Source organism: Oryza sativa, chromosome 1 (genome assembly GCF_034140825.1).
Source record: "Oryza sativa Japonica Group chromosome 1, ASM3414082v1".
In the NCBI taxonomy this organism is placed as follows: domain Eukaryota; kingdom Viridiplantae; phylum Streptophyta; class Magnoliopsida; order Poales; family Poaceae; genus Oryza; species Oryza sativa.
This window is the reverse complement of record NC_089035.1, coordinates 41,816,787-41,829,376: the sequence shown is the minus strand read 5'-3', so window position 1 is coordinate 41,829,376 and position 12,590 is coordinate 41,816,787. Positions and strand designations below refer to the sequence as shown.

The window sequence follows — 12,590 nt, the reverse complement described above, 5'->3', positions numbered from 1 at the left end:
ATATCATATATCATATATAATATAAGTAGATAAAGATTGAAGATGTTTCCGTGGTCCGTTATCTGTTAGAGTCGATTTAATGTATATATACCTACTAGAATATTTTTTTTAGTCGCCGCTTTCCTCTCACATTTTTTTTCAAACAGTTTTTTAATGGTCCGTCCAGTTTTTTTTTGCCATTTTCTTCCTCCCCTTTTTTTTCTCGCATGCAGTAAGGGCTTCTAGTTTTCGGTTTTTCTTTCCTCACCGTGTTTTTCCTTCGCTAGGCCGAACCCTACCTCTATCACCACGTCGAATTTGTCTATCCATGTGTTTCCTCCTCCAATGGATTACAAAAATCGATTCCCCACTCATCGCTCATCATTTTTCCTATGATTTTCTCCTTCAATTCGGCTTGGCCTGATTTAATCACCATTTAACTGTCGCCGATGATGGCCGGCCGGCAAGCTTCCTTACCGTTTTTATCATGAGTTTTGTTCGCTCCAATTTTAGAAAAACGGAAAGAGAAGATCGAGTGGATCAAAAGCCCTAAACCAATTTTAGGAGATCGAGAAAGACTCGGCCAAATTTGATGGGGAGAATCAGTTTAAGCATCGTAAGGGCATGGGCACGGCACCATCTTCTGGAGGGCTCCACATGTGGGTTGGGCCAAAAGAAAGGATTAAAAACATCTTATCCGTTTCAACGGATGGCCATTTTTTCAGTCATAAGTGAAAAAACAATCGCAAAACCTTATTCAGCTGAGTGTTTTATTTTGTAACTTGATGCTGCTCTGGTGTCTGGTCTTGTGATCGAAAGATATACAGAGGCAGCAACCTTCTGTAATTTTACGTGTCAACACCTTCTTCGTTTCTACATCTTTATGATAAAACAGCATTTTAGTGCTGCAGTGAAACTCTATGAAGGCTGCCGAGAGTTTGTTCAACATTTGTACAAAACTGAAACAAACACCTCCATATTTCAAAATTTAAAAGAAAAACAAACAAACACCGCCATTTCAGGACGTCAGACGTTCAGAACCAGGCTCAAAAGGGCGACACACAGCCCGTCAAGCGAAAGGACAGCTCCCCGCTGAACCACAGCAACATCTTGTCGAGGTCGAACACCAGAAGGTTCGTGTCCAGCTGCTTCAGCCCGAGCACCATCGCCGGCTCGCCGTCCACCGGCATGCCGCCGCCGGCCTCCATCTCGAGGATCCCCACGCACATCCCGCGCGGCGTCTGCACCATGTAGTTCTCGGTGAACAACCTCCAGATGCCCGTGGCGCCGGCGAGCTCCAGGTCGATCGTCGGAACGTCCCACGTCGGCGGCCGCTTCCGGAACGGGAACGCGCCGTCGTAGCACAGCTTGAAGGGCTCCACCGCCGGCACGCGCACCACCTTGGCGTAATCCGTTCCTCGTATGGCGGCGTCGAACGCCTCGGCGAAGGCGCGGAACACGTCGGGCCGCATGACGGCGTACGGCGTCGTGGTGCTCAGCACGACGCCGCCGCGGCCCGTGCGGGCGTCCATGTCGAGCGCGCCGGCTGGCAGGGACGCCGGGACGTCCCGCCCGTACCAGCTCACCGTGATGCCTTTGACGGGGAGGTAGTAGCCGGGGTTTCTTGGGTTCGTCAGGAGCGGGGTGTACGGGAGGCTTTCCGTGTAGTTGACGATGCCTAGACTCTCCGTCCCGATGTACACCGGCGTGTCGCCGAACGCGGCGAATCCGGGGAGGCACAGGGCGAACTTGTTGCCGAAGCTGCGCTGCGCGGCGAGCTGCGACGGCAGCGAGAGCGGCCGCCGGGAGAACCCCGCGACGCCGGTGGCGCCGGCGGGGAGCGACGCCAGCAGCCGCTCTGGCGCGCACGCGCCGACGGTGGCGAACGCCTCCGGGCACAGCAGTTTGGTGCCGCTGCTGGTGGTATTAGCCGACATGGCGAAACTGGTGAGATCGCCGGTGGAGCACTCACCGGTGACCGGGTTGAACGGGTGGGCGGTGCAGGCGCAGCGCGACCCCGCCTCGCGGCCGGACCAGAACCAGCCGCCGTCGACGTACCGGCAGCGACGCGGCTGCTGCTGGTTGGCCGCGCCGCACGCGCCGGACAGGCACGACACCGTGGCGTGCGTCGACGACCGGCACGTCGACCAGACGAGAGCGCCGGCGAGGTCGACGACGAGAGGGGCATCGTCTTTCTTGATGGCGATCGTGTAGAGGGAGGTGTTGGTGTCCCTGATGAGAGGGACGATTAGGGGTAGCTTGTACGCTGCTGGTGTTGCATGCTGATCACCGGTCGCCACCAAGCATGATAGCAACAGAACCAGTGACACAATGGCTGGAGTGTTAGGCATGTTGTGTATTCAGAAAATCTGATGGATATATTGGGAAGGTGATTGGCTGGCGACAGAAATGGGCATAGTTGAATGTATTTGTACTGCTACTTCAGGAGTAGTAGTTCAATTAGTTTTTGGTCAATATTTGTAGGGTCAAGATGCCACCGATCCATCATGCATATCAAGGAGTTGACGATGGCCTTTTAAATGAATATAAGAGCGAGTACTGTACTGTACACTGTTGATTAGCACCCACAGTTTGGATTTTAAGTCAGGGAACCCTGGTAAGGATCTGGCTGTATGTCTATCTGCAGTAGTACACAATTACGCATCACACGAGATCAATGGTAAGGGAAAATTGCCCGTTTGGATCGATCCAAGACAATCCGGCTCGGTTCTGGAGTCTTAGGTTATAAACATTGGGCTGGATTATGCCCTGATGAAACCATCTCATACCCATGGTCCGAGCAAGCACTAATCAAGGGCACGTACGGTTGTCTGACATTGAACGATTATAAGAGATAGATTATATAGAGTAGGACTTTATAAATATGGAGAAACATCCTATATGACGACTTTCTCCCGTTATATAGTGCAGCAAGGGTAAGTGGCTAAGAAACCCGATTTTTACAAATTCTCACCGACTAGTTTCTCGGAATCTTGAGTTTCCCAAACGGAGCCTAAAATAAGCTTTTCTGGCCTAGCAGGATGTTTGCTTTGGGGCAACAAAAGTACAAAACATGAAGGCGACTACAAAGTGAGCGCAAAAATCGAGCGATGTTTCACTGCAACTAGAAAAAAAATGTTTCACTACTAAATAGAAAATTTGTCAGCCTACAAAAATCGTGAAACATAGTTGAAACACCATTGAAACATTTTGTTTTCATGGATGAAACGTCAAGCTTCAACCCGCTGAAACATCACAAATATGAAAGAAATCGAAAGTAGAAATATGAAACACCATCTAAGTATCCATCACAGATTCAACCCCCAAGACACATCCAAATATATTGGCTGTAACATAAAAAATCATGAAAATGTACTGGTCTAGATCTGGTTTCTTCCTCCTCTCCGATGGTGGTTGGCTCCTCCGGTCTCTGTTGCAAATCCACACCAAGATGCTGCAATGCCCTTCTACTCCACTGAGGCGGGTAGCTGCTGCTGCCCAAGCCTTCGTCACCCCATCGTCGCCAACGAACATGAGCCGCGCCACTTACAGATTCATGTAGGGAGCACTGTCTTCCTACAGGTTCCGCCCATGCCGATGTCTGCAGAATCTGGCCGGGAGCTGCACGGGAAGGATGCCCCCCCCCCAATCCAACAGGGGCGCTGCTCGCAGCAGCCATGACTCGACGACACGAAGGAGATGAGCAGCATCTCTCCGACAACCGTTGAGAACTTGCGTGGGAGAGAAATGAGAGAAGGGGTCACAGGATATGTGGAACGAATGCCCAGTATTTTCTTATCCATCGGATGCTCGATGGGTAGCGTTTTTGAGGAAACATACGGGGTAGACCGAGTTTAACATCCATTTCCTAGTAGTACATACAGGGAAAATATGTAGTGGAAACCACATATGTAATAAAATCTTGAAAACTACTATTCGATTAAGAATTGGACGTCTAAAATTTATCCACAATAGTAAAATTAGTAAAATTTTTACTCATGATTGAGTAAAATGGTAGTTTCCACTTTCCATGATATCTCTATGCCCAGTAAAACAATTCGTAGCACTTCGATAATGAAGCACTGTCAAGACTGCCGGAAGCTTATTCAACACTGGTTCTGAACTGAAGCATACAACTCAGTCTAAGGATGCGGGAAAGCGTGGATGTTGGATTTATTAATTAGCTCGGTTCATAAGACGACAAGGAAGAAAGGGTTCTCTTCAAGTCTGGTGAGTTTGATTTATCTATTTGGTGATGACATCGGTTATCTGGCCATGGATTAGATCAAGTCAAATTTAAGACGGTAGATGAAGTTGAACATGGTCTTCGGAGAGTCTATGATGTGACAGCTAGGAAGAATTCAATTCACTTGGCAAGATGACTGTGGTGATATGAGAGAAGGTGGAGCAATGTTGCAGGTGGAGTCAGGAGGAAGAAATTACAAGGATAGCGGGAGTCTCTTGTTTACGGTGAGCCTGATGGAGGCTTGTCGGGGCAGCTCGGCGTGAGCGGCGAAAAAGGATCAACTCAAGTCTTGGTACACGAAGGTTCGAGCAAGTAACAGATTCGGATTGGCGTGACATATTCGCCAAGGTGGAGTTTGTTAGAGTTTGTGTCGAATATGTGTACGTAGTCGGTTACAGTTTAGGACTTGGAGTTGTACTAGGTGTAGGACTAGAGTATAAGTCGACTCTATCCTAGATTCTCTCATAAATAGAGGGGCGTGCCTGTTGTAACCGTATGGCGACTTAGCATAGCGAGAGGGAGCGGCTGCCGGCATCGACCGGCCGTGAGTCGTTGTAACTCTGATACGTTGTATATGCTGGATCAGGGAGGAGCGCCCGTAATCAGTGCCCCGGAGATGTAGGCCTTGGCTGAACTCCGTTATCAAATATCGTGCCTCGGTGTCGTCATCGTGTTTGGATCTTCTATGACGTTTCTTCCGCGTTTGGTTTCCGATGTGATTTCGGGCCGGTTTTATAACAGAAACATCCAAATATATTGGCTGGAACATCAAAAAAAATCATGAAAATGTATTGGTCCAACTCTGGTTTCTTCCTCCTCTTTGGTGATCGTTGGCTCCTTTGGTCTCTGTTGCAAATCCACACCAAGATGTCATAGTGCCCTTCTACTCCACCGAGGCGGGTAGCTGCTGCTGCCCAAGCCCTCGTCACCCCATCGTCGCCGACAAACAGGAGGCACGCTACTTCCAGATTCTTGTAGGGACCATTGTGTTCTTGCTGCTTCTGCCCATGCCAATGTCCGTAGGATCTTGCCGGGAGCTGCACGGGAAGCTAGGACGCCCCCTCCCCCACCCCCCAATCCAACAGGGGCGTTGCTCGACGACACAAAGGAGATGAGTAGTGTCTCTCAGTCCGCCGTTGAGGACTTGCGTGGGAGAGAGACGAGAGAGAGGGGGTCACGGGATATGTGGAACAAATGCTCAATATTTTCTTATCCATCAGGCGCTCAATAGGTAGCGTTTTGGACGAAATATACAGGGTAGGCTAAGTTTAACATCCATTTCCTAGTATACAAGGAAAATATGTAGTAGAAACCACATATGTAAAGAAAACTTAAAACTACCTTATTGATTTAAAATTGGACGTTTAAAATTTATCCACATCACCAAAAGTAAAATCAGTAAAATTTTCGGGAATGCTACATACCGGAATCCCGTCCGGACGGGACCCTTGCTAATTCAAAGAGGAACGATACCTGACCATGCACGTCCCGAGCAGCAGCAGCAGCCTGTACAGGGCACAGTGCCGCTCCAGCACGTACGCATGGCTGACATGGGCCGCGGCGCTACGGCGCCCATGCCCGCACCGTCGACGCACTACCCCGCGCGCGACCGCGAGCTCCTTGCCGGCAGCGCCGTCACCGGCGCAGGGGAGGAGGAGCCCAGCGCGGACGCAAAGACAGATGAGGAAGTAGAGCGCGAAGGTGCTGCCCTCGCCGCGTCGTTGGCGTGGAGCACGACGAGCACGTACTTGGCTAGCTCGTCGAGGCGGCGGAGGAAGCGGCCGCCCGTGACAAGCTCCGACGTGGCGTGGACGGTGGAGGATGCTGCTATCGGCGACGAGCTCCGGCGTGGGACATGGATGACGAAGGACACGACCGTCGGCGACGAGCTCCGTCGTGGGATGTGGATGACGAAGGACGCGGCCACCAGTGACAAGCTCCGACGTGGCATCGACGGTGGAGGATGCGGCCGTCGGCGACGAGCTCCGGCGTGGGGCGTGGATGATGGAGGACGCGGCCGCCGGCGACGAGCTCCGACATGGCACGGACGGTGGAAGATGTGGCCGCCGGCGACGAGCTCCGGCTCGGGACGTGGACGGTAGGACCATCGGCGACGATGCTTTAGTGCCCGGCTCCTGATATCTGGTAGGTATCGTCTGATACCTCGTATGTATCACCTTCTACGTGATAAGAATCGCATGATATCTGATAGGTATCACCTGATACGTGGTAGAATCGCATGATACCTGATAGGTATCACCCGATACCGGTTAGGTATCAGGACCTGATACTTCGCAAGTATCACCCTCTACGTGGTAAAAATCGCATGATACATGATAGGTACCATCTGATACCTCACAAGTATCATCTGATACGTGGTAGAATCGCATGATACCTGATAGATATCACCCGATACCGGCTAGGTATCAGGACGTGATACATCGCAAGCATCACCCACCACGTGATAAGAATCGCATAATACCTGATAGGTATCACCCGATATCGGCTAGGTATCAGGACCTGATACATCGCAAGCATCACCGACCACGTGGTAAGAATCGCATGATACCTCATAGGTATCATCTGATACCTCGCAAGTATCACCTGATACGTGGTATAATCGCATGATACCTGATAAGTATCAGGACCTGATACATCGCAAGCATCACCCACCACGTGGTAAGAATCACATGATACCTGATAGGTATCATCTGATACATCACAAGTATCACCTGATACATGGTAGAATCGCATGATACCTGATAGGTGTCACCCGATACCGGCTAGGTATCAGGACCTGATACATCGCAAGCATCACCCACCACGTGGTAAGAATCGCATGATGCCTGATAGGTATCATCTGATACCTCGCAAGTATCACCTGATACGTGGCAGAAACACATGATACCGGTTAGATATCAGGACTTGATAACCACCAGGTATCATTTATCAAGACCGATCCCACCATGTATCAAATATGATACTTGGCCATCCAGTTATATGGTACTTGATACCAACCGATATCACACACGATGCTTGTTATGAGGCATGGCACCCACTCGATATCAGACATGTGTGATGCCTGTTATGAGGCATGGCACCCACTCGGTATCAGACGTGATACCTGATAATAGAATTGATGCTCACCCGGTATCAGATGTGATACCTACCTAGTATCAGATTTGACACCTGGTAGCTAGGTAGGCTACTACTTGCTATACTGAACTAGTTTAGCTATCACATGAAGATTTTTTGCGTATGCACGTGGACAGAATGACAAACGATGGGGTGACATGACACACCTTTTGAGACACGATAACTGACATACTAATTGAACGGAAGGAATTGTCCGGCTAAATTGCTTATAGGCCTATACTGTCCGAACGGTATACCGGTATATAGCAGCCCCAAAATTTTTACTCATGATTAAGTAAAATGGTAGTTTCCAAGATATCACTATGCCCAGCAAAACAATTCGTAGCACTTCGATAATGAAGCACTATCAAGTCTGTCGGATTCTTATTCAACACTAGTTTCTGAACTGAAGCATACAACTCGTCGTTCAGGCCGTGACGGAGTGACTGATCACTGATCAGGTCGATCTTATAACCCGATTTGAGAAGAATATGAACAACCCGCCAAGCGAAAGGCCAGATCCCCACTGAACCACATCAGCATTTTGTCCAGATCGAACACCAGCAGGTTCCAATCCAGCTGCTTCACGCCGACCACCATCGCCGGCTCGCCGTCCACCGGCATGCCGCCGGGACCCATCTCGAGAACCCCGACGCACAACGCCGCCCCCGGCGCAAACACCAGGTAGTTGTCGTTGAACCACGACCAGGTGCCCGTGGCGCCGTCCAGCTCCAGGTGGATCGTCGGAATGTCCATGCTCGCCGGCCGCTTCAGCATCGGGAACGCGCCGTTGTAGCACAGCTTGAAGGGTCCCACGGGCGGGTGGCGCGTCACGTTGGAGTACGTGTACTTGCTCCTCCTGATTATGGCGGTGTCGAACGCCTCCGCGAACGCGCGGAACACGTCGGGCCGCATGACCGTGTACGGCGTCGTCGTGCTCAGCACCACGCCGCCGCGGCCAGTGCGGGCGTCCAGGTCGAGCGCGCCGGCGGGCAGCGACGCCGGCGTCTCGGGAACGCTCCATGACACGGAGATGCCTTTGACGGGGAGGTAGTAGCCGGGGATTCTTGGATTCGTCAGGAGCGGGGTGTACGGGAGGATCTCCCTGTAGTCGACGAAGCCTCGGCCCTCCATCCCCAGGTACACCGGCGCGTCGCCGAACGTCGCGAACTGGGACATGCACAGGGCGAACTTGTTGCCGAAGTTGCGCTGCGCGGCGAGCTGCGACGGCAGCGAGAGCGGCCGCCGGGAGAACCCCGCGACGCCGGTGGCACCCGCGGGGAGCGACGCCAGCAGGCGCTGCGGCGCGCACGAGCCGACGGCGGCGAACTCCTCCGGGTGCAGCGTTCTGGTGCCGTTGACGGTGGAGTTAGCCGACATGGCGAATGTCGTCAGATCGCCGGTGGAGCACTCGCCGGTGACCGGGTTGAACGGGTGGGCGGTGCAGGCGCAGCGCGACCCCGCCTCGCGGCCTGACCAGAACCAGCCGCCATCGACGTACCGGCAGCGACGCGGCTGCTGCTGGTTGGCTGCGCCGCACGTGCCGGACAGGCACGACACCGTGGTGTGCGTCGACGGGCACGTCGACCAGACGAGCGTGCCGGCGAGGTCGACGACGAGCGGCGCGCCGTTCTTGATGGGGATGGTGTAGAAGGATGTGTCGCTGTCCCTGACGAGCGGGACGACGAGGGGTTTGTACGGTGCTTGCTGCTCACCGGTTGCCACCATGCATGAGATCAGCAGAACTAGTGACACGATTGCAGGAGGGAGCAAGCACTTGATAGGAGGGTTAGCCATGTTGTCTATCAGAATTTCAGATAATCTGATGGATTTTGAAGGTGATTGGATGTGGACAGAAATGGCATGTATATGTAGTACCTGTGGAGTTATTCGATTCGTTTTTGATCAGTTATTTAGGGTCAAGATGTCACCGGTTTATCATGTCGAGGAGTTGACGATCGATATCCTTTTAAATGTGTATCAATACACTGTTGATTAGCATTGACAACCTAAATTTTAGAAGTCAAGGAACCTAGATAAGGATCACTTAGCTGTATTTCTAGGTGAAATATGAGATCAAATAATGGTAGGGGAAATGCCCGCAGGATTTCTCTGACAATCCGGCTTGGCTCTGGAGTCTAAACATCGGGCTGGATTATTCTCTGAAGTCTGAACCATCTCAAAACAATGTTCCGAAGGAAGTATTAATTAAGGGTTGTCTGACATGATTATAAGAGATGTTAAGTACATAGGATTTTAGAGGTGGGTGAAGCATCGTCTATGGGTCACTTTCTCCCGGTGTACGAATGCTTTCTGATGTTCTTTTGATTCCAGGTTTCTAAACAACAACCAGAAACTTTACAAGTATGTACGGAGATGGTTCAAAGTACGGAAAAGGTTTCAAGGTGCTTTGTTCCGGCATGTATCAAGTTTTAAGTTTCACGTATCATCAAGTAGTAACGAGCTTGAAATTTCTGCAAAAAAAAAAAAAAAACAAACAATCAAAGATTCAGAGAACGGGAGATGGATTTTTATCTCGAGGGAGGTGACATCCCCTTATTTTTTGCATGGCATTTAAAAAATCATCAATTTTTTTTAAAAAAAATTGTTAAGATAGATCAATATATGATATATCATTCCACAACCATGTAAGTTAAAATTTAACTTATACAATTCGAAACAAAAAATAACAAACTTAACCGCAAATTATACGTTCTATTCAATGTCAAATTTATTGTTTTTGTTTCTAATTGTATAAGTTGAATTTAAACATACATATTTGTGGAGTGATATATCATATATTAATAGCTATTTTATCAAAGCTATTAGTTTCCTGTTATTTTAGAGAACCTCAACAACAGTTCTCAAAAATATAGTAACGATATTATCGGAAAGCTGCAACTTTTAAATGTCTTACAAATTTGAGCCCCATATGTCATAGAATTTGCTATACTCGTGTTGTTTAAAGTTGGGTCCACATGTAGTAGGCACATAGGGGTAAAGTTGCACTTTATTATTATTATTACTGTTGTTGCATTTTTCTCAAATAAAAAGCTAAAGTAGTAGCAAAGCGATAGTTTTGTTCAAATAATTGCAAGTTTCTGAAAATTACTTAAGAAAATCATTTATACCATAGACATCCACTGGTGATTGGTGACAAACATTTCTGCAATCTCACATGTCACAACCGCCCGGTTCAAGCAGGAACTACACAGCCAGCCAAGGGAAAGTTCATCAGCGCACTGATTCCAGTTCAAACACCAGCATATCTTCTCCCGGCTGCTTGCCGAGCCCCATCGCCGGTATTTGACCCAGTTCTTGTAGTACCAATGTCTATGGCTGGGCTGCTTGGTCACTCCAGGATTCCTTTGGGCTATACTAATCCCGTCATCCGGTGAGCTTGGACACACACACACACACACACACACACACAAACAGAGAATCCAGACATCGTGATTGAACAAGTTTAGATCGATTACTTTTGAATTTTGAGCTTCAGCAACAAAAGTTTCATCCCTGCAGGATTCATCAAGGCTGGTACGTGACAGCTTATTCTGTTCCAATGTATACTACTCAAGTTTGAGTACAATGACTACAAGCACTGGAAATTGGAAAACGCCTGAGACACGATAAAGTTATTTCCTCACAAAAAGCTTGCGCTGTAACAATTCGTCAGGTCCCATTCCAATAGCCTGCTGAAGCCGAGCGTGCGTTTGTCCAGATCGAACACCATCAGGATGTTCTCCAACTGCATCCCGCCGAGCACCACCGCCGGCTCGCCGTCCACCGGCATGCCTTCCGGCCCCATCTCCACGACCCCAACGCACGTCTCGCGTACCAGGTAGTTGCCGTTCAGTATCGTCCAGTTACCCGTGGCTCCGGCGTCCAGCTCCAGGGTGATCGCCGGCGCGTCGAAGCCCGTCCGCTTCATCATAGGGAATGACAACATGGTGTCGCCTGCGCCGCCGTAACAAAGCTCGAACTGCTTCTGCCTGGCCACCCTCGCCATTCTGCTTTCCGTTCCTCTGCCGTGTGTGGCGAAGTAATCAGCTAGAGATCAAACATTGGTTATGGCGTAAGTTTGTCTCGTGTCGGATGCTGTACCTGGTCACGACTGTGTCGAACGCCTTGCCGAAGGCGCGGAACACGTCGGTGCGCATGATCGCGTACGGCGTCGTGGTGCTGAGCACGACGCCGCCGCGGCCCGTGCGGGCGTTGAGGTCGAGCGCGCCGGCGGGCAGGGACACCGGGACGTCGCCGGGCCCGCGCCACGACACGGAGATGCGTTTTACGGGGAGGTAGTAACCGCCGTTCCTCCTCGGGTTCGTCAGGAACGGGGTTCGCCGGAGCATCTTGGTGTAGTCGAAGGGCCCGTACGGGTTGTAGTTGGGCAGGTACACCGGCGTGTCGCCGAACGTCGCGAACACCGGCAGGCACAGGGCGAACGTGCTGCCGAACCGGCGCTGCGCGGCGAGCTGCGACGGCAGCGAGAGCGGCGTCGTCCCGGAGAACCCCGCGACGCCGGCGGCCGCCTGCGGCAGCGACGGCGACGCCAGCAGCCGCTCCGGCGCGCACGCGCCGACGGCGGTGAACGACTCCGGGTACAGCAGGTCGGTGCCGTTGGTCGTGTTCGCCGACATGGTGAATGTCGTCAGATCGCCGGTGGAGCACTCGCCGGTGACCGGATTGAACGGGTGGGCGGTGCAGGCGCAGCGCGACCCCGGTTCGCGGCCGGCCCAGAACCAGCCGCCGTCGACGTACCGGCAGCGGCGAGGCTGCTGCCGGTTGACCGCGTCGCACGCGGCGGACTGGCATGGCACCGTGGAGTGCGTGGACGGGCACGTCGACCAGACGAGCGCGCCGGCGAGGTCGACGACGAGCGGCGGCGCGCCGTTCTTGACGGAGATGGTGTAGAGTGAGGTGTTGTAATCCTTGGCGAGCCTGGAGACTAGTGGCTTCTGATCACTCGCAGCTTGTGCTGTGCACCGGACGAACACTTGCACTGCGATGGCAGCAAGAAGCAGCACGTGCACAGGTTCAGGTGGACGAGGCATGATGCGATGCGTTGCTCTGAACAAGCAAAAACGTAGCGAATGATCGAGGTGATTAGGATGAAGAGAGACGCTGAGATAAGATGGTCTCTTTTCCGTGTATTTGTATAGCGATTTAGCAGGGTTAAGCGTTGACCTATACACGTAGTAAATGTCGTGCTAATTTGATGAGATGTATC

General features: G+C 51.4%; 3 protein-coding genes across 3 annotated transcripts; all 3 read right to left on the bottom strand.

Moving 5' to 3' along the window:
• Nucleotides 1-900: 900 nt before the first annotated feature.
• On the bottom strand, nucleotides 901-2,368 carry LOC9266490 (chitinase CLP). Its single transcript, XM_015784728.3, has one exon. It carries the CDS (start codon nucleotides 2,328-2,330, stop codon nucleotides 1,026-1,028), a length of 1,305 nt encoding a protein of 434 aa, XP_015640214.1. The 5' UTR covers nucleotides 2,331-2,368; the 3' UTR covers nucleotides 901-1,025.
• A 5,349-nt stretch (nucleotides 2,369-7,717) lies between these two features.
• On the bottom strand, nucleotides 7,718-9,200 carry LOC4326535 (chitinase CLP-like). The gene has a single exon (XM_015790311.2). The coding sequence runs from the start codon at nucleotides 9,155-9,157 to the stop codon at nucleotides 7,829-7,831; it is 1,329 nt and encodes a 442-aa protein (XP_015645797.1). The 5' UTR covers nucleotides 9,158-9,200; the 3' UTR covers nucleotides 7,718-7,828.
• Nucleotides 9,201-10,895: 1,695 nt separating this feature from the next.
• Nucleotides 10,896-12,486, bottom strand: LOC4326534 (chitinase CLP-like). Its single transcript, XM_015790792.2, has 2 exons — nucleotides 11,465-12,486; nucleotides 10,896-11,385 (listed from the first exon to the last, which is right to left on the bottom strand). The coding sequence occupies exons 1-2, from the start codon at nucleotides 12,412-12,414 to the stop codon at nucleotides 11,004-11,006; spliced, it is 1,332 nt and encodes a 443-aa protein (XP_015646278.1). The 5' UTR covers nucleotides 12,415-12,486; the 3' UTR covers nucleotides 10,896-11,003.
• Nucleotides 12,487-12,590: the final 104 nt, after the last annotated feature.

What these genes read in the sequence shown, in the direction of transcription:
- LOC9266490 (XM_015784728.3), bottom strand. Translation starts at nt 2,330, where the DNA reads ATGCCTAACACTCCAGCCATTGTGTCACTGGTTCTGTTGCTATCATGC.
- LOC4326535 (XM_015790311.2), bottom strand. Translation starts at nt 9,157, where the DNA reads ATGGCTAACCCTCCTATCAAGTGCTTGCTCCCTCCTGCAATCGTGTCA.
- LOC4326534 (XM_015790792.2), bottom strand. Translation starts at nt 12,414, where the DNA reads ATGCCTCGTCCACCTGAACCTGTGCACGTGCTGCTTCTTGCTGCCATC. An exon ending in TTCGACACAGTCGTGACCAG is followed by an intron (nt 11,386 to 11,464) that starts GTACAGCATCCG and finishes CACACACGGCAG; the next exon opens with AGGAACGGAAAGCAGAATGG.